Source organism: Blennius ocellaris (assembly GCF_963422515.1).
Source record: "Blennius ocellaris genome assembly, chromosome: 15".
NCBI lineage: Eukaryota > Metazoa > Chordata > Actinopteri > Blenniiformes > Blenniidae > Blennius > Blennius ocellaris.
The window spans coordinates 11,518,400-11,540,618 of NC_137664.1; the positions used below are offsets into that span (position 1 = coordinate 11,518,400).

Below are 22,219 nucleotides of genomic sequence, written 5' to 3' on the forward strand. Positions count from 1 at the left end.
TCTTCCCTTGTTGATATTTACACTGCAACTGTTTTTCTTTAGCTGTAAGTGAAACTAATGAATCTCTTCATTGAAACACCACATTGTTTGGAATCAATGTCTTAAATTCTTAATACTTTGAGAAAGCTGCTTAAATTAAAATGCAAAATGCAAAGCAACTTAAATATTTCATCATAAGTTTGTTTTGCTTTTGTTTGGGTTTTTTTGGGGGGGGACCTTCAATTTAAACCCCTGAACAAGATCTTTTCTCTCATTTGATCAGTCTGTTGTCTAAATGTCTTTGTTTTGTCGCCATGAAATGTTGTTGGCATGAGGAAAGCGACTGTCGGGACACTACGACCCACTCAACTAACAGGTGAATTCCAAAGACATGCCAGGTGATTATGATCACAAGACATAGATTTATTTTAGATTTTTCATTGGTTCATTTATCAGACAAGCATTTTTATATTTGGATCTTGCTGTTGATTTACGAACTGATCAATCAGGAAAATAGAAAACCATCAACATAGGTGGAAAGAAGGATTTAGAATAAGTTTTGATAAATCTGGGTTGAAAAGAAGGTTCGATTTAATTGCCCTTTCTTCTGCTATTTGTGATTCTTCTTCTGTGATTGCCCTGTCTGGTTTCAGTAAGGAATCGCTCTCTTTGTTTTTCACAATTTTGACTGCGAGAGAGACGTCGATGACAAATATTGTAACGTAAATTGCCACATCATAAAATTTCTGTAAAAGCGTTTCTCAATCCTGTTGACGGACTTCCCGAATCCTTCATGTTTTACACCTCTTCCTGCTCCAATCCCCCAGGTCAAGAGGACGATTCCTCATAAAATGACCAAACGTCTAACAATGAACCTTTCATGTGAGTCGCTTGAGTCAAAGTAGATATGGGTGTAGTAATAAATATAATAGTGACAATAAAACAAGTTCAGATAAGCACCATTTCCTGACAGTCGGATCGTTTCCTCTTTTCTTCCGAGCTTTCACACAATTTCCAGTTGTTCACGTGAACAAAGTAAAGACCAGATGGTGTAATCATTTAAGGGATACATTTCTAGGAACATAAAAAACAGAGACTTAAAAGCAATACAGAAGAATATTCTTCAGTAATGAGGAATCCGAGGGACTTTTTTGGTGAACGTTTATTTACTGTACAACAAATAAAGTGACATTATCGTTGACAATACAGTCACATCTGATGTGCGCAAATCATTCAAATCAACCATTTTAATTCTGTTTTATAACTGAAATGCACGAAATATCACAGCATGCCTTCATGTGGACTTTATTTTTGCATTAATAGCCTATGTGTGTCTTTACAAGTCGAGACTTTAGTTGGACTTTAGTCATGGCAGTTTGTTTAAAGTCCCTAAGAACTTGAACAAACAAAACACAGAGAGAGAGAGAGAGAGAGAGACAGAGATTCTGATTCACCAATTCGCCTCTGCATGACTCTGTGACAAAACCTAAGTATCTTGAGGGGAAACCCATCGATACACAGTGAGAACAATGTGCAGACTCTAACCAGGGACATTTTTGCTTTGATGCAAGAGTTCTCACCAAATCCACAGTGTTTACTTTTTAAATGACTGTGTGTCCTCTTGATATGACTGTGTCCATTATTTGAAACTACAGTGCTTTAGCAGAATTGTTTGTCTCGATTATTCCCTCTTCTGGTCTCTTTGGGATTTTCTTAGCCAGTGTGATAAAACTCAAACTTATTTTTTTTTGTTTTGTTTGTTTTAACCCTGTGGTGCCGAGCATTGTAAATATTTGGAGAACATTCTCTTCACAGTTCATCTTTCACGTCTCTGTTTATGTGGTAAATGATATGCATATCTCATTAAGGAAATGATAACAAGCAGCCCAGTGCTGACTGCAGGGATTTAGAGTTTACACAAAGTCTCCACCTGCAATTCAGCTGAGGGACACATCATCCACCATTCGTGAGCACGGACGCTATCGTTGTTTAAGATGATCCCAATATGATCAAAAATCAAGATCAAAAGTATGGCTTTTGGTCAGATGTAGAAGGAATCACATCAGCTAAATAGAGGGCTTTCTGAGTCATGTTTTACCATTAATGAGGACATCTCTTCCCAGCAACATCACTAACACAACACACTTCCTCTTCATGGTGAGAACTTGATTCTTTGCTTACACTTACAAATGACCCCAATACTGTCCTTTTGCTTTCTAATGCCCCAACCCAGTGAGCAAACAGAAATCCCTGCAATCTACTAAACCAGGTGTGTCAAACTCATTTCAGTTGAGGGGCCACATCCACCCTAATCTGACCTCTGGAGGGCCGAACAAGTCAAACGTAACATATTAAACTGCAGATATGGACAAATGCAAAGTCTTTCCTTCTTTTGAGCCTTTTGTAACTGCAAGAATTTGCCAGTCTATTCTAAAATATACATATTAAAGTTAATCAGACATTATATTTGCAAAAAAAAAAAAAAAAGCACAATATCTGGATCTGGATGTCATATTCAGGATTAAAACAATTTGTCATCATCTGGAAAAAAATTTGGAGTTTACGTGTCTAAAGTATTACTTCACATAAATTAGACACCTTTATTGTGAAAGGTGTTGCGTTATATGACCTCCACAGATGCATTAATGTCGGGGGTTCAATTCTGACCAATGTCATTTTTGCCAATCTAGTGTTTTTACATCAGCCTCTGTCAGTTTTCATATTTATACTTAAAAAAAAGAAAAAAAATCACATGGCGGGTCGGATTAGATGCTCTGGAGGGCCAGTTCTGGCCCCCGGGCCGCATGTTTAACACCCCTTTACTAAACGCTTCAACTAAATGCAGCTGACATCAATGAAAACAAAGTAAAGGCGACTTCCTCAATTTTGCCTATTTACACTTTTAATGGTGCAGTTTTATGAACATTAGTTGTATTTTTTTATTACTCTACAAATGAGCTCATATTCGTCACCTCTCGTGTTTGTCCAAATCACAAACAGGACGAAAGCTTTAGAAAAAGCTGTCTTTATTAGACTTCGACTTCGACTTCGACATTCTTTATTGTCATTCAAATTTGCACTTTACAATACAGATAAAAACAAAAAATACTTTGCATTGGCTCGTTGTAGTGCAGGATGAAAAATACAAATAAACATATTATGCAGCATACTTTGGCTTGTTAAAAATAAAAAAAGAAGAAGAAATAGATTAGTTTTTTTTTGTTTTTTTTCTTCACATGCAGGAACATTTTGAATGTGAGGTTCTATTGATCTATTCAATCCTTCCTACACAGCGCATCACATTGCAGCAGCTCTTTGGGGCTTATAAAAATGAAAGTCTGACCATAAAAATGTAACAGAAAACACAACAAAATCCAACACCAGCATTTGGTGACATGTGTGTTGCTTATGTTCGTGTTCATTCAGGAATGCAGAGATTGCTTTCACAGCTTCAAGCTTTGAGGAGAAAGGGTCTCAAGCAGGCCACAACCTGTGACCTCCATGTACAGTTCATTTCTTAACTTGTCCTGAAGTGACTCTCTCGCTCTCTCTGCATCTGATTGATACAGTCGTCAGCATTGACACAGGTCACCATCCCAGTGCTGCAGTCGACATATGAGAGAGGGCAAAAAGACCCTTTAGACGAGTTGACATGGGACAAAACATGTGGCAGCAGCTTTCTTCCAGAATAAAAACCAAGTCCCACTGACCACTGGGACTGAAGCGTGGGGGATTCACGGGCAAACCCTGACTAAATAAAAGAAACATAATTAGCATCAGAACCTTAAAAAGCACTTTTAAAAAAGGAATGTTATTATCATGTAGAGATAAAGTCTTCAAGAGATTATTCACCTTCTTTGAAAGCTGTTGCCTCGTTCTCATTTTCTTGTTCTATTTGTGTAGCTGACGGGAAGAAACAGCATGGTCAGGCATCTCACACAGAAGTTAAAGATATTTGCAGAAGTTAACAGTCATCTTTGCTCGCACCTCATTTAAACGTGCAACAACAGCTGTTCAACGCAAATTAACTGACCGGCACTTTTCCTGGGTCGAACATATTTAATGGAGGATTATTAGACTGTATGCACAGTGAACCCAAGCAGCGTGAGAAAAATACAGAAAACGTAGCCTGAATTACTCCTGTTACGTCTAAATTGTACTCACTGTTGTTAAAAATACAAATGAAGTACAAGTTTATTCCTTTTAATTGCACTGCCAAACACAGACATTTGATGTAATACACAGTAGCTGTGTAAAATGTGCTTTTGAAACAAACAACAACAAACTACTGAAGCGTACAAAGATTACACGTTGGCAGATGTAGATTTAAGGAATCTTCTCTGGTAAGAAATAATAGTGAACCAGATTACATGGAATGATGAAGAAATATGAGTAGAAAAACAAAAAAAATGGTGAGTATTTTCCACTTTGTCTCCAGTGCAACTAATGAATGAATGAATGAATGAATGAATGAATGAATGAATGGCACCGGTTTTGAGACTCACATGCAGCTGCAGGAGATGAAGGTCTTTCAGCCAGAAGGTTTCTGGTGCTGAGACTGTTGAACCCTGTTAAAAAACAATGGCGAGTATATGAGCAGGTGTGGAAACACAATATATTGTACGGCACGCACAGCACGAGAGCGACATTATAATACATGTGGTAATTATTATAATACAATTTAAAGTTACTTACTTTTTCCAAACATTTACATTGACTTAGATAACACACGCCCAACATTTTTTCCCCCTCGCAAATTATATCATGTGCAGCTCAGTTGCTCTATAAGGTCAAACTCTGCATCTTGAGTGAAACTTCTTATCACCGTGGGAGAGTGTGATGCTACTATTGAAATGACTGAGGTGTTTGTTGCACCTATACATTCCAAAGCCCTGAATTCCCCAATGCACACAAGTCAAAACCATAGTGGATGTGAGTGAGCTTAAAAAGTAAGCTTTAAAAGATGATCTTCTGTCAGTCATTGCAGTATTTTAAGTCATATTTTATGAATGTGTTGAGACAGATACACTACAATTGTACTCTAAAGCAGTGCGTTGTTGCGATCAAACAACAAACTCTAATCTATAGGTGTACTGTCCTCGTTATTTTTAAATAAACTAAAAAAATGACGATGTCATGTATCCTGTCTGAAATAGCAAAGACTCATGTGAGTGCTTAGAAGGAAGTCAGGTTTGTTTTGTGTGCATGTGAGTGGAAAACCCGGTCTTGCTGTGACCACACCCATCCTACACATTTCCCTTTGTTTGTCTGTTTATCTGCGATGACTGTGTTGTATGCAGGGCTATATGAATTAAGTTTAATTGAACTGAACTAAATTGTGCAGCTGTGATTTTCCCTTGTAGTGCTGTCATTTCTAATGTTAGCGCCACTGATTGAAACTGGAATGAATTCTTTGCAGATCTGCGTTTTCTTTTCGAGTGCATTGCATCTTATTTGTAACAAGTCCAGACCTTCCCCACAATAATCTCAACTGTAAGCACACAGATGAGTAATGTGTTGGTACCTTTTCGTCGTCCATATGTGAACAGTCCGGCTGTGACGAGAAGCATTATGACTACTATGCTCAGCACAATAGTAAGAGCAGCACTATTTACTCTGGGAACCGGTATATCATCTGTGAAAAGAGGGAAACAGAACATTGAGTAATTACTGCTAACTCGTCGGTAATTCACGTGAACTCAAGTGATCTGTTATTATTTTTAATATGTTAACCCACAGTGGAAATAACCAAACCTCCCAGAGACAAACACCTGCAGACTTCCTCTCACTGGACAAGGTCTAAACCAGCCATTTTCATTTGCGATGCACACATTTATACATGACAAACAAACATGAAAACGTCAGTAAATGCATGGATTCTCACAAATGACATGTTGTGCTCTTTACACATTGCGAGCATGTATAACATGCTCGGCTCAAGGTCGGCCACCCACGGTGTCACTGAGTCATCAGGAAAAATTGTAGGCTGAGTTTATGGCACATCTCAACTCTTGTAGGCTTGTTTGATGGTTTGAACGTTTGATGTTGAATTGAAATGTTAAATAATGCAAAGACTGAAGGCGATGGGGAGAGGTTTATAAGACAGCGAAACCCCTAAAAGCTGGTATTTCTGCATCAGTTTTGTTCCACCCTGAGCTGGTAGAGGAAACTTTGGAGGCGTAAAGACAAATGAAAGCAGAGGGGAGCAGCTAGAGAGAACTGTGATTGTATTGTGGAGGTATTTTGGTTTTTTTTTGTTGTTATTCACACCATGCAGAATAGTGTTCTTGTATTGTCTCAGAATAAACCCTTAAGAGGAATTTTTTTTTTTTATCATTTCAGGTCACCATGCTAGAGCTCGTCCCAACTGACTTTGGGTTCATTCTGGACAGATCCATCCCAGGGCAATCACATCTGAGGACATTTAAAGTGCCTCCAGTACCTGGAGAAAACCCTTGCATACGCAGGGCGAATAGAAGGAATACGAAGTTTACCTGGAATATGAAATGTAGAGGAGGTGGAGGTGCCGTCATTTGAAAAATAGCACGTGTAGTTGTTTTCCTCTGATGAGCTGACTTGTATCTGGCTGGTGATTTGAAGCAGTTGGTCTGGTGTGGACACCGCGGTGGTGTTGGCTCTGCGTGTCTGCATGTGTCCGTCCTGCCACACTACCGAGGACCTGGGGTATCCCTCAGACTGGCAGCTGAGCAACACCCGATCAGCTCCCGCAGCCTTTTCAATGCTCTTCGTCACTGTTCTATAGGGCGCTGCCAGGAGAAGAGAGAGATTAAGAAGTGTGGATGAGCATTGTAACTGAGAGATCTAATCTATTTGTGATTGAATTGAGTAACGTCTGAGGTTCATTTTCAGGAATAGTGACTGTTTCACTGCCTGGAAGTGACAACGTGCCGTAGCCGTTCCTGGAACAACACTCATCCAATGGCTAAATCTGAAAACAAACACATTTTTACTTTCAAAAATCAAATCTTTACCTGCAACAAATAAACTTAAAGTTTTATAGTCGGCTCCTTCATCTGTATGGACCAGACACTGGTAGGTCCCAGAGTCGCTGATCGTTAACCTGGATATCTGTAAAATGACAAAATAAGATGAAATATTTAAGTATCTAGTTGTATATTGACAATTCGTAGACGTCACATTTTCTGGATATTCTGTCTTGTGTCACTGAGATAGAATTAAAACCCTCAACAATGTTTGGAATATTAACAAATTCAATCTTAACCACTCTTTCTGAAAAAAATAGGCTTCCTTTGATTACAGAATCAGCGTAGGAGCAGGTAAAGTAAGTTAGTAATTAAATGTCCACAGGCAAGTAAAATCAAAGCACACTCATCCTGGGGTTTTGGTCTATTTTGAACCTAGACAGTCATGGCTCTCAGGAGAGTCTGTGAATGGCCACATGAGCCACAGGGCATCACATGATGCAACAGAATCCGATCGTGAATCATAACCTCATGGCTTTAAAAAATATTTCCCTCCCTGTGTAATCTATTTATCTTATTATGAATGAATGGATGACAATAAATCTTATTCTCAATATATGGAATTCTGTAAACAAAGGATATGATTATTTACACAAAGAAACACCCAGCAAAAGAAGTTAAACGTCTTTGTACTGAATGAAAAACAAGGTGTCACATCAGAGATTCCCAAAAGGAAAAGCAGTGAGTTAAAACAAGCTCACCAAACCAGTCGGGGAATTTTACAGCAAACAACACATCATTTATTTAGCGAATTTATGTAAATCAGTGTGTGGCTGTCGGCGCTGACCTGCAACTTAGCCCAGCCATCATTCAGCTCGTCTGTGAGAACTTTGACTCGGCCGTGGTACTTCGGAGACCCAGCCCGCTCCACGCCGTTCTCCACCCGGATCACATCTTGCTCTGAGCCAGAGCTGATCCAGCGCCAGGTGACAATCAGGTCATTAGGACGCTCTGATAGTTTATTATTGAACATGCAGCCCATCACAACCTGCCCGCCAAACTCTGACTTGTATTCAGTTTGCTCGGCCTCCACCGTGAACAGGACTGCAGGGAAAATAGAAAAAAAAAAAAAAACGTGACTCAGCCATGCCATAAAATATTGAGCTGTAATGTGTTGGACTGAAATAAAGGAGACACTTCTGTTTTTGATTTATGTTTCTAATAACTGCACTGTGTGTTTTCTACACACCTGAGAGAGCAGGTTGAAATAAGAATTGCAGGACTGCAAGAAAGACCCAGTCCATTGAAACCTAAAGAAGAACCAAAGATTTAAAATGCTGATGTCACAGAGGAAAGGTAATTTGTGAAATGAACACCTGGGGGGAAAAAAAACAAAACAAATAGATGACAAAAAAAGAGAAAAAAAACAATATCATTAAGTGAGACCCCATTTGATAAAACAACATTTAAATCTGACTTTGCTTATCTAAGCATGACTCAGCTCTGCTGTGACGTAAACTGGCATACTTCACAAACAATGGTGGATTGTTATTTATGGAAATAATGAGTACAAGGAAGTAATTGGGGAATTTCAACCCGTGGTTACACATATATCAATACACATGATGCATAAAGTGGCAAAATTGTCGTACAAACTGAAATGTTTCAACATTTCAAGTGTGGCTTGAAAAACAAATCTTGTGACATACTGTAACATTTTCATAGCCTTGAAACTACATTTAAGAAAAACAAAGCTTGAGATATGTCAGTCTATGTGTGATAAATGTAAAATATATGAAAGCCTTGCATCTAAGTACATTACTGAGAAAATAACAAAATGGGATGCACCTATATGATATCTCTTCTCTTTCGCTGACAATATTTGCACACTAGAATCAAACGAAGCTGAACAATCAACGCACATTGTTCCAGGTCAAAACCAAAATAACAATTTCCAAATCTGTCATCCACAATTGAATGAGGCATGGGATTAGTGGATTACCAAGTTACACATTTAAGTTTATAATGTACAGAAGAAATATTGGCTGCTTCAAATACTTTGCAGTCTGGTTTTGAAAAGGAAGAAACTTTAACATTTTAACCCAAAACATTGAACAAGACTGTATTTATAGAAATATGTTGTTGTTGATCACGATAATAATAATAATAATAATAATAATAATAATAATAATAATAATAATAATAATAATAATAATAATAATCACCATCATCATCATCATCATGAGATGTTGTATGAATTTGGTTTTAAAGTGATAAACATGAAGGATGGTGGCCATACCTGCAGTTTATACGTCATCCTTCAGGTGTGCTTCCACCAGTTTTGTCCTGCCTCCGGCCCAGACTGCCGTTAACGGTCTGCAGGTCCCTTTTTAAAGGGACGATCGGCTCCGCCCACAATCGGGCAATCAAAAATAGAAACTAATCCTGTTACAGTGAAGACGCACATTTCCTCAGACATACCGCAATTGAATCCAGCACACAAAAAAAAGTTTGATTTATGTTTATCAGAATCATCCTCAGGTTCATGTGATGGAGGAAGTCAGAGCCGCTCGTAATAAGGAAGCGACGCTCATCTCTTACTGTCAGTACAGCCACAGAGGTTGTAAACCTGTCATTTGAATGATAGCATCAGATTTGAATCTCCAAACTGTTGCCAGGAAGTTTCTCTAGACCTATTCCAGCCTCTGGAGGGGACTTTTCAGGGTGCGTGGCAGTCTCTACTCATCTTTGTCTGCATGTGTCACTATGTCTCTCTGTGGGGCATTTGACTCTCGATGTATTTTCCTTTCCATTCACATGAGCTCACCGGGAACGAACAGTTTCGAAACGAACGTAAGAAGGAAGAAGGAAGCTGCCCCAGTGCGTATCTGTTTCTAATGTTGGCTGCTTCATGTAGTAAATGATTAATTTACGCACTGATGAAAGAGGTGGTAGTTAATTATTATGTGTGGGTACAATTGATTTCTCGCATATTAGAAAGTAGTTAAAGGTTTCCCTTGAGTGTTAATTACAGTGTGTGCAGTTGTTTGTTCCCCACGTAATAACACGGAGTTGGAAATTTGTTGGAAATTTTGAAGTGATGGCAGTATGTGGGAAAGACATTGCACAGTCTGGTACAGTTACCTCAGAACTAGATATAAATCTCAGGTAAAGAAGTTGCGATTACGGCATGGTAATTTTTCAAAAATGTTTAAAACAACAACATTCACAATAAAACTCCACATTCAAAACACAGATAAGCATTTGGCATTCAGGAAAGGTAAATAAAATAATTATTTGAATGGACAGTCATAATGAATCATAAAATGGATGAAAACCAATATTACATACATAAATGTGAGTAATGTAAATGCAGAGCATAATCGTCAAGATTATTTGGAGTTTGTTGATTTTAGCTGCTTTCTTTTGAGATATGATAGCTTGGTTTATAATGAGCTCTTATGGGATGGAGCTGACTAATATGTAACTTGATTTCGGGTGATTCTAATAATTTTTATTGATTTATTTCTACTCTATAACATATATTCCACAATAGGTCCCACCCTGGTACGTGGATCCCACTCTTCTAACTTCTACCCTAAAGATGAAGAAATTTCCCCAAAGGGATTAGTACAATAAAATAAATGAAATAAATAAAATAAAAGTAAAAGACAGATTCGGAAAAAACATTTTACCACAGTTTAAAAGCACTTATTTCTCTCTCTGTTTTCCACCTCTTTATATATTCACAATGTGGCACACGCTCGAAATGCGCTTTTTTAACAATGACATTAAACACTATTTTGGTGCTCTGATTCTTTTAATTCAGGTTTATTTGTCTCAGTTGTAATGATCACTTTGTAGTTGACTTTTCTTTCTTTTCTTTTTTAAATTTCCATTAACTTGCATAAGCAGGTGTGTATATAAAATGTTTCATTAGTTGATTATTGATTGGTGGATCCGTTTTCTGGTGGCTTGATTGATGACCTGGGGACCGGATGTCATATACCACTTTTCACTCTGATTCATTTAAACAACGAATTTATTTCAAGCGAGTGGGTTATATTCAATAAATGATCCATATGCACCAGGAGAGGGCGCCATTACATAACGAACTCAACCGTTCAAAGCCAGTCATACGCACATGACGTGCGTCGCACGCGAACTATCTTCGCTCTGCGTCTGCGTCTGCGTCAACGCCACGCGCAAGACTGTCTACCGATAAGATATCTCTTCGGCTGAAATTCTGATTTTAAACACTGTTATTTTCAACCTTTCCCACGGGACTTGCTGATGATTCAATAAGCGACCCAATCATTTGGTGTGTTTTTGGTAAATGTGACTGAAACCGCTCGGAAGTTGCTCGTCGACTTCCGGCCGCAGTTGATCTCGATTGCATTGATACTGACCTTCTCTTCACAAACCCAAGGTGTGTAGGTTCCTCTCTTTATCGCTCATGTCGCGGCCTTAAAGGAGCGAGAGCTGCGTTGACGTTTTGCTTTCAGTTTCGCACCACATATTTCAGGGTTTAAAAAGCCTTCAATTCTCAGGAGAGGCGGCTGTTCGATTCAGGTGAGCTTTATTAGCACACGTTCTTTACGAACTTTGCACCTAGAAAGCTCTCGTGAAGTTGTTTATTATGATTAGCAGCTGAATAATATTTGGCCAGCGGTGAATGCAGTTGCTTTTATCTGAGTCACCGGCCGCGCTGTGAGAAAACATGACTCCAGTGGGGTTTTAGGTAATATTTTCATTTTGTCAGTTCGTGTGTGATGCTCATGTGTTGACTGTGTGCAGGAAGGACTCCAGCATGGGCTCGCTGGTGTCTAACCACATGGAGGAAAACTTGAAAAAGCAGCAAGAGTTCATGGCTTTCAACTCAAGGCTGCAGGTGAGTAAAGTTGAGAGCTACAACCACTCGTGTTATCTATTCAGTCCATCGAAGGGAAAAGTTCACACCGATGGGCAATTTAGCGTCAGCATTTAGACGCGTTGTGACAATTAAGAAAGTTGGAGAACCCCGTTGTACACACACAAGAGTGAACCTTTTTATAATGCAGAGAGAGTTCCTTCCCCTTCTACACCCACAAGCATAATGAAAACATTCCAGTGTTAGTGCATACATTATGTACACAAAATTGTTGTTCTATTCATAATTTCTCTATTCATAATGTGGTCTGTAGCTGTTGCAACAGTTATGGTGTCTGTAGACTCATCTGTAGACTCATGTATTCAAAAGAGAAAAAAATAACAACAAATAATTAAAGCCATTAAAAGTAGCCATTATTTAATAGAAACATTCTGTGTTTTGCAAAAAAAAATGTGACAGGTGTAATACAATGCATTTTTCTTTTTTTAAATCTTTGGGGCTATACTCGCAGAAGGATGATCCCAAAAGTCCAGCTCCATTCAAGGAAAGGCCCTGGTGTAATGCCGAGGCCCCAAAAGAGTCCTGATCTTGACATAATCAAGTGTGTGTGGGTTTACATGAAGAGATCTAAAACAGATCTATGCACAGTTCTCAAAAATGCTTTGGTGCTTGTTACTAAATGCTGATTTCTCTCTATATGCATCATTTGCCAACTTACATTAAGTGATAAACTCGTTATACTCTTTCAGCTATCTACCACCCACATTAACTCATAAAGCACTTGTACAGTAATGTACACACATTTCTATTTTAAGCAGAAGTGCCAACGCCTGTGGAAAAAAATGGTTCTGACAAAACCAAAAACCTCCAAATGAGTTAAAGTCCTATTAAAGTCCTTTCACATCTACGCATATACATCATTCCTTGCAGTCTGGCATCATATTTTTCCTCCTTGGCTCCCAATGAGGCCAGAAATACACACTCGAGTTCCAATCTAATCATTTCCATTCAGAAAGCATGGGTTTTATTGCGTTCATTATTAAAAAAACAAAAAACAAATTCTCATTAAAACACCCCCCCCCCCCCCCTTCTTGCAGCCAATTTTCTGTGATTTATTTGTGTCTGCAAGCTGCTGAGCGGCAGGTGGGATGTGTGACAGTCATAAAGTGAATGATATTATGCAACGGAGACCCCCAAATATTTGTTGTGAAGTCTGCACCCTGATATTCCCCTCGCTGTCGCAGCTGTAAACAGGACGTCTGTAATGAAGCTCTGCCATTTGAGTTTCAGAGCGTGTGCAATCAAGTCGTGATGATGACTCATAGGGTGGATGTTAATGCGATTCTATAGTTGATCTTCATTCTCTCATTAGCACAACCTTCTACCACTGTTTTACTGTTCACACTAAAAAAAAAACCTTGTTTTTTTTTGTTTTTTTGTTTGAATTAATTAATTTCACCTTTGAGATCTTCCCGCAACAAAACTTGTAGCAATACGGGAAATTCATACATTATTTCTTCACCATTCAGATCATCGCTTGACATCTGCAAACTGAGCCCCGCAATTTTAAAATATCTTTACAAAGCTCCGCTGTTGCCCCTACCCTCCATTAAGATCTCAAAAGTGACTGGTCGTCGGTGTTTTCAAGTCGAAGCAGTCACAACTAATTGATCCTTGTCATTCTGTCGCCGAGTGGGCCTCACCAGCCATTGTGTTGCAATCATGACCCCCCATCTCATGTTATTACTTTAAATTCATTGGCTATGGCGATGACGCATTTCAGTCGGCCTAAATGGCACCTCAGAAATAACTTTAACGAAGGTTATTATTCACTTTTATTGGCTGGTAATAATAGGTCTGTGCATTTTTATTCAGTCATTGAATATATGTGGGTGTATGTATAATGTAGCTGGACAAAGATCTCCATCAGTGTTTTTTTTTTTTTTTTTTTTAATGTATATTATTGTACTGCATCTATTCTGGGGAATACTTAATATATTTGAAAATACAAGATGAACAGTATAGCACAAAATTAAAAGCAGAAGCTGAATAGAATGATAAATTGAAGGGGGGAAAATGCATGTTAATGTGGGCTGGAAGAAATGACCAAACAAGGACAAAACATTTCTCTCCTTAAATTTAGGAAGTCGTCACCATAATAAACTGAGGAGAGAAACTGCTTCACATGGAAAAATTAACTTTGCTATTGAGTGCGGGCCACAAGTTAAAATCAATTCCCTTTGATATGCAAACACGTCTTTTTTTTTTAAAAAAGCAGCATCTTTCAGATTATTATGAAAAATGTCAAAAATCTGTATTGCTTTAGTTTTTGTTGTTTTAATCTTTAAATGTTTGTTTTAATAATCTTCAAAAGACCCAGCAAAGGCTGATAGAGCTACAGACACAAGCACAGACTGTTTATACTGGAAAAATAAAGCTGCCCCCTCAAAGATGAATGTCAAACATCCGTCATGCACACTTATTTGAGTTTTCTTTTATACTTTGTCGGCGTCCTCGGGCTCAGTGGTCAGAAACAACCAGTTGTACAGCTTCCAGGTTTGTGCAACATGAAATTATAAAACGACAATTGTGTGACAAACATTTGTGTAGGATGTCAGCCAGTCGGTTCCGGTTTATTATCTAACAAGATGGAGAAGGTGCAGGAAGAAGGCTTGTCTGGGCCTCTGATTTGTTGCGTGTACCGTCTTTACACTGAGGATGAATGAATTCCCTTTGATATTTCGCACGTTCATATTAAATGGATTCATATGTGAAACAGTTGATTTCTGCGGGCAAAGAGTTGTAGTTCTTGTTTTTATTGCCTAAAGATCCCCACAGTCGTACCATCCAAACATCCATCTATTGTTTCGTCTATCGTCTTCATCGAGTTGAGGTTTGCAGCGAACTCCGTGTCGTTTTAGCAGGTGAATACTGGTTCCACCCTGGACCGATTTCCCTCCCGACACGCAGTCATCCATACTTGAGTCAGACCTGTGAGCAATTTGTGGTCAAAAATGAACCTGAAACATATTATTTATGGAATGTAAGTGGAAACTTCCCACAGGAAGACCCTTTCAATATGAGGAGAAAGCTTTAACCTCGATTAAACTATGAAAGTTTCTTGTATATCTGCTGCGAATCCATAAACCGAATATAACTCCCAGCTGTTCTATCCTCTCGAGGCTTAACCCTTGGCCTTTGTGACTTTCCTTGTAAAATCACACTGGGTTTAGTCCCTGCTTTTGAACATGATTGTCCTTCAGGCTCACGCTCACAGCCATGTGTCTCTCTGTGTTTGCCCTTGTGATGGACTGGCAACCTGTCCTGGGTGTGTCCTGACGTCACCCACAATCGCCTGGGATCGGCTCCAGCACCACGTGACTCCAAATAGTTGTTTTGGAGATCATTATTCAGTTTCTTTCTCGCTACTTTCAACTCTTTTAAAGTATGTAGACCCTGATAATAGGCACACATGTCTGTTTTTTTCTTTCCGAGCACCGTCCCACCCTTGCGTATGCTTGCAGCTTTCATAAATGTCAGCGACTTTCCCCACCTGGTTTCCGCTTGGGTTTGTTCTCACTTTGTCAGTGGATTCACAGCGGCTCATTTCATCCTCTCACTTTTCCACCACTAGCCGTTTCCTGTCAGCGTCTCAGAGACACGTCACCCTCCGCCGGTTGTCCAGTCTCGCCTGAAGGTGTCCCGAATGACCAGAAAAGCAACAACATCTTTGTCTACGTAGTTAAAAGTAACACTTTGCTTTTGCCGTTACGTCAATTTCGTTTTTCACAGAGTTATGCTTCAGGGGAAATAAGCACACACAAGCGAGGAAATACATTATGACAATGATCATTTTGCACATGGAAATACGAACCTCAGCTCCAGAAAGATTATGATTATGTGCAAAACTGAAAACAAAAACACAGTGCAGTAATGGACAAATCTTAAAAACCCTTCTTTTATAAGCGGCATCGATACCAAACCAGATGTCGAGTGAAAGACACTTCATGAATGGGATTGAAAACCCAAACTAAAACGCCAGAATTGCACTTGTTTCACTCCCTCACGCATGGCATGCAAAATGTGCACTCTGGAACCATCTGACATAAATGAGAAAATACCCTGTTTTTGTGTAAAATTTCCGTTTACTATATTTTATTTCCTTCAAATCACACATTTCTTAAATCTATGGAGCACCATTCATTCATATTCTGAGTCAGTTGCATCAAGCTGTCTACTATCCACAGGAATTTCTGGTGTGTACATATATTTGTTTATCTCCTTACATAGCAATGGTGAGATATTAAAAACAATGTTGCACTGATCTGCTCTGCCTTTTAATTTTCAGTGTAAATGGAACAAATAATTATTTAATGTTTGCAGTTTTTCTACAGATGTCAGTAGCAGAAAAAGCAGGATATTTTGTAATGTGGTTTCTTGCGCAAGTTTCTCGCTGAATTTATTATTATTTTTTAAATTCTGTTTTATGCATCAACACCAGTGTGTTTTAAAAATCACAGGCATTCAGTCTTGAAGACAAGTCCATCTGAACAAGATTGGCTCTAGTCTTGTTCTTTATCTTGTATTAAATCTTATTGTATTTTCAATGTAGACCTATTTTCTAGGTTCTGCATGATTATTTGGCTGTAAAAGAAAACAATCCATTTGGTTCCAACTGGTATTTATCACAGTGTATCTCAAAATAGCCAATTCTGATGATTCTTTTTTTTTTCTCCTATCAATCTAATCAGAATCCGAGCAGTTGTCCAATGATCTAGTGAAACAAGTTTCCTTATTAAAACTTTCCCAGAAAACATCCAGTTTATTTATCCTTTCTTTTCTGTTTTGAGACAGAGGGGGTAGAGACTATGAGTCTGTGAGAGTTGACCTCAAATAGCATCACAAATTCTTCGCGATAAATTTTTATCATCTTCTCAGACCACAGCAGCTGTGTGCAAATGTGGAACTTCCCCTTTGCGCTTCTCAGAAAAAAGATCCGTTCGAAGCCTGATTACATTATTGATATATGATTAAACACTTTCTGCTTTTAGCTTCAGTTTCAACCTGGTTCATTTTTAATGAGTCATCCTTGAATTCGATGAATTAGCTCAGCGGATGCCACCGTCAAGTGGATTTGATTATTTAAAAAAAAAAGTATTTCCTGCGATTTCTAATACTTTGTAATCTTACCTAAGAGCACAAGGCTTTCAGTGAAAAAGTCGTCGCTTCTTCCTTGTTTGAGATTGTAGCAGCAAAGTCAGACCTGTTGATTTTACAAAGAGCAAGATTGTCTAATTTTCCACAGAAAGTCCTCAAACAAGTTTCCACCAATGTTCCCAGTTTAGGATGTTCACTTCGACATTATGATTTTTTTTTTTTTTTTTACTTGATTCAGACTTTTAAGGATATTGATCACTGTTCGATTAAATACATAATTTCTTGTTCAACAGGTTTTGTTTGTAAATTGAATTAGGTTAGATTTGGTTTGAACACAAAAGCTATGACTGGAAATGTTTGATGTAGCCATATTAACCCATCAGCTGAACGTTTTGAACCTCTTTGGATAAAAATGATCCAAATTCATTTAAAAAAAAGTTTTTATGTGAAATGCGACCAGGAAAGTAGTTTAATTTGTCCCCTCTCTATATAAAGTTCTATAAACTTAATTGTCGCTGCATATACAATGTTTTTCAGTTGCTTTAAGATTGTAGGATCATTTCAAAATATTTTTCAGTTGGTGGCCTGGATGTTAGGGGAGCAAGTTTCTACGTGAAAGCGAAGCTCACTGCTGACAAATCATCACCATGTCCCTGAGAACGGCCCTCAAAACTCGACGGCTCTTTGCTCAGTCAAAACAAGAAGCACCCGCCCAGAGAGCAGCGATGACTTGCCTGGCATTATGAGATTGTCTTCAGTTTGGTTCAGTAATTACTTTCACGATATACCGCTCCATCTTCTCTAACCGGTTTGTGTAGAAACCATGTTGAATGGCATCTGTACTCCACCCAACACTTTCGCTAAGAAATTACAGACAACACCGAACGTTGTTTTTTTTTTTTTTTGTTTACATCAAAGAATGTGGCATTAATATCTATTTTAACTAAATCTTGTGAGAGCTTTCTATAGGGTTTTGTGATATTCGAGTGTTACAATAGAAAAATAAGCCACTTGTATTGACTGCTGCTGATCACACTCTCCACAATCAACATAACCGCATACTTAAAAATCAAATTAGATTTGAGAGTTGATTGAGCTTCGTTAACCAAAGTGGCTTTTACTGTACTTCTACCTTTTGGTGACGTGTTGGAGATGATTGCAGTTAAAGACATTTTCTGGATATTAGGCTTTTCTTTCTACTTTATAACCGATTTGTATTAATTTCAGTCAGCAGCTAATTGCCTTCTTTAATACTCCTGACAAGGTCAAGGGAATACAGGAGGCGTCCATCTTATTCTATACATGCATACATACATACATTCATTCATCCGTCCTCCCTGTCATAAACACTGCCTAGTTCTATTTAAACATTTTTGTGAATGTAAATCTGAGAATAGAAAGTGAACAGGCAAACCTGTATTAGTCTCATTTAGACCGTTTTGCAATATGTGCAGAACATCTGTTCAAGTGGCATGCATGTTTCCCTAACATGCTATAATTTGTCAACCACATAAGTCATCCACCCAGCTGATTGGTCCTTTTTATAAAGCACTGCAGCACCACTGAGCGGAATGTCTCGTGGAGCATGAGCAGCTCATCTTTTGACATGTTAACATTTTAAGGAAGAAAAAAAAAAAAAGGCTTTCAGTCATGTTCAGCATGATTGTTATGCAGGACGTTTGCGCAGAGACTGAACTGCGAGGCTCATCAACATGACTGCAATGTTTCACAATGTGGACATCCTTTTAATATGGAAACTTTATAAATCTGTTCTAGATGTTAAGACTATACTGTACCAATACGCAAATTGGTATTTATTGTGATATTGGTTTCACAAAAAACATTATTGTCCTGAGGTTAATTTGCCTATAAATCCACCGATGTTTTAAGTGTTATCTGCAGATGTGCATTGCCTGGCCGCACAGTTGGTTTCACAGATGCATTTTGTCTGATGGTGTCTCGTCTGTTTTTACCTTGTCGATGTGTAGATGGAGCGTCAGATACTGTTGCAGAACCAGATGCGAGAGAGGCAGATGGCCATGCAGATCGCCTGGTCCAGAGAGTTTCTCAAGTACTTTGGCACTTTCTTCACGGTGGCCGCGGTGGGAATGACCGTCGGGTGAGTTTGTCACAACTCGCGCAAAAGTGATCGGTTGTCAACATGCAACGCAGTGTTTTCATGCCTCACATTAAAAATTATCACTTAAAATTTAAATTACAGTGATAGGATCTTAGCTTTTCTTTCCTTCATAGTCAACAACACGCACACAATCACTCACTCTGAATCTCAGCTACTGCTGTTCCCTCATCCTGCCCAAAGCCAAACCTTAACTCTGACCTCAGATCAAGTCTTCACTCTCCATTTTAATGTTTTGCTTGCATAACTTTGCCTCCACACAGACGTTGAGTCCTGAATGAGAGAAAACCTGTTTTGGCTTGGGCGTGACGCCTGTCAAATGCCATTCTCACTGAACTGAGGCTTCACAGCTTCTATATAAAACCATCACTTTGTCACACATTTTGTCCCTTTTTCCAGCTCAGTCATGCCAGAAGACCTGCGCTCGCCATAGGTGACATTAAAACCACATAAAAATTTCTCTCACTTCACGTGGCCCAAAGAAGCCTCTCTCAACGTGTCGCAGCACAAACCAGTGACGTCGAAACAAACCAAACATGTCCTACAAATCAAATTAACAGACACATTTTTATTTTTTTTTTATTTTTTTTTACAATATACCACCATCTCTTGAATCCTAAATCCACGTGTCAGCTGCAGTGTTTGTGTTAAGATGTTTAATCGGCATGTGGCGCAAGCTCAGTTTTCCAACGTTGGAAGCAGGTCAAGGTTCAAAGCAGCCTTTCTTATGCGATTTGAACCTGGATCCGCTGCAAATGTGAAGTATGTCAAAGGACGGCCCGTTTTCAAAAATGTGCTTAAACGGGTGAGTTTCAGTGGAAAAGTGACCACAGCCTGAATCTGAATCCTGTGACCTCCCGTGCCGTCTGTCTGCATCCTCTTGGCTTACATCCCTTTTATCTTTCAATTATGGGAAAAGACCTTGAAAAAGTCTTATTTTTGTCAAATTTTTCCCTCAGTGCCATTAAAAAAAAGAGACCAGCCCTGTTCGCCCCGGTCGTCCCACTTGGTTTCATACTTGCCTACCAGATGGACACCGCCTACGGGACATTTATTCATCGAATGAGAGGTAAGGCTGCATACGCCTTTTCAATAGTCGATCACTTCACAATAATATTATGTATTTGGTGTCCAGCACACTATAATAAATGTCAAGCGCTCTCTTAACTGTCCTACACTTGATGGGACTCGAGACCCACTCGGAAGACATTTGACAGGAATTTACTCAGACGCAAGGATTCTTTCACACATTTCTTTCATTTTGTTGTAGCAGGTCGCCTTTAACTTCTTTCGAATCTTTAGCTTCTTTAGGTTAAAACCCTTGAACAGAAACAACAATTAATTAATGAAATAACAAAAAGCTCTTTTGTAATTACTTCTTTAATGAACTTGGCATACTTTTGCACTGTCAAAATACATTTTCACCAAATAACAGCACGCCCATCATTTAACACAACAATAAATATGCAGCTTACAGCTTCACGTTGTCATTACCAAATGTATGAATGATGTCCTGTTTCCATCTTTGTGTATTTGAGTGCAGTAAATAAATTCCATCATAAGAAACGGCTTTTGTAACTCAAATTCTTCCTATTTGTCTGTAGGCTGGTCAAAATAATCTCATTAGTTTGGTTAAGAACTCTAAACTAGAGCTTTTCTTGTGAGCGTACAGAGTTTAATTCTTGGTGTTAGTATGAATAAATCTTTTCCAGCAAGTTAATTTATATCAACAACTTCCCCAAGTCTTTGTTTGCTGTGTGTACATGCCTACATACCGATGATTGTATTGTGCCTCGAGTGGCCAAAACCTAATAATTACTATTATAAAGTTGTAGCATACATAGTTTACCCCACTGATCTGAAAGAAAAGCCACCCACTGCTTACTTGATGATTAGTTACACACACACACTGATTCAACACAGCACAACAACAAACCTTTTTTTTTTTTTTTTTCTTTCATTTTTTTCATTTTACTTTGCATAGGGGAGGCTGAGAATATCATGACGTCCCAGCGCGGCCGCCTGGACATGCCTCACGGGATTCCAACCTTAGATAGCATAGAGAAGGCCCGTCGTGCTCAAAGCCACCTCACCTCCCTGGAGAAATGACACAAATGTTCTGATGAATCTGTCGTCCATTTGGTGCATTCACCTGAGCTGCTTTTGCTTTTTTGCGGAAAACAAATATTATCTGCCTTCATGAACTCTCAGAATCCATGGTTTGCACTAATTTTGTATCATGGATTTCAAGTGTGCTTATCATCAATATCAGTGTGTATAATCATAATCATGTTTTTGTGGGTTTTGTGACGATGGGTGCTCTAGTGGCCAAATACTTTCCTTGCGGGTCGCATAAAGAAAATTGGCTTAATCAGATGCTGATTGAAAGCGAAATGATTTAGAAATATGCAGCCGGTGCGGGAAGCTATAAATCAAGTTCATGAGCATATTAATAATTAATAATTGTTTATCAATTAAAGCTGCATTTAGAATTGTTGGACCGCGAGAGGGCAGAAAGTCTCCTGATCACATAACGGGGCTGTGGGATACAACCAAGGTACTGAAACACTCAATTTCCTATTCATGTGTTTATAGCAGATATATATGCTATTATAACCGTCTGACTGTAGAAGCAACAAGTTGAAAGTACAAAACAGGACAAAGCTCCTCATACAATCAAAGCTCATTGTTTTTGTGCACGGGGAGTCTTTTTGTTTGTGAAAGGTAAATAGCAGGTAAACACTTGAAAAAGTGAATAGTTGGCATTAGAGACTCAAGTCTGCCTTTATTGGCATTGTATAGTTAAAATGATACTTCAGCATCAACCAGACACAACCTAATAATTTGAAATGCAGTATGTTAATACAAAAAGAGCTGTTTCTGAGCTGTTTCTACTTCGGTACAAAGTCTCGAAGCTCTCACTTGTTTGCGGCCGTTCACTGTTCACTGATCCAGTTCAAGTTGCTCTCTGCGGTGCCTTTCGACGTAGCGCCGTGCTCTGTTTGGATCACTGAGATTTATCTTCCGAGAGGCTTCATTTTGGAGTCACATTGGATTTACTTTTTGAGGAACAATGTACAGAATCTCAACACTGACATTTCAAGATCACTTTTACTTCCAGCTGTTTTCCTC

The 22,219-nt window shown here is 38.7% G+C and overlaps 2 protein-coding genes across 3 annotated transcripts; one reads left to right on the forward strand and one right to left on the reverse strand.

Moving 5' to 3' along the window:
* Positions 1–3,823: 3,823 nt before the first annotated feature.
* Positions 3,824–8,227, reverse strand: LOC308140232 (programmed cell death 1 ligand 2-like; the record flags this gene model as incomplete). The annotated part of the gene is made up of 6 exons (XM_080509917.1): positions 3,824–3,882; positions 4,485–4,547; positions 6,474–6,746; positions 6,972–7,068; positions 7,771–8,027; positions 8,173–8,227. 6 exons carry the CDS (start codon positions 8,225–8,227, stop codon positions 3,824–3,826), a joined length of 804 nt encoding a protein of 267 aa, XP_080366043.1.
* Positions 8,228–11,175: 2,948 nt separating this feature from the next.
* plgrkt (plasminogen receptor, C-terminal lysine transmembrane protein) lies at positions 11,176–22,213 on the forward strand. 2 transcript variants are annotated; one of them, XM_080510546.1, is made up of 5 exons: positions 11,176–11,495; positions 11,721–11,814; positions 18,939–19,069; positions 20,047–20,156; positions 21,072–22,213. In XM_080510546.1, exons 2-5 carry the CDS (start codon positions 11,734–11,736, stop codon positions 21,194–21,196), a joined length of 447 nt encoding a protein of 148 aa, XP_080366672.1. In that variant the 5' UTR covers positions 11,176–11,495; positions 11,721–11,733; the 3' UTR covers positions 21,197–22,213. The 2 variants fall into 2 exon arrangements, with proteins under 2 accessions (XP_080366672.1, XP_080366673.1); XM_080510547.1 differs by having other exon boundaries at positions 11,176–11,352.
* Positions 22,214–22,219: the final 6 nt, after the last annotated feature.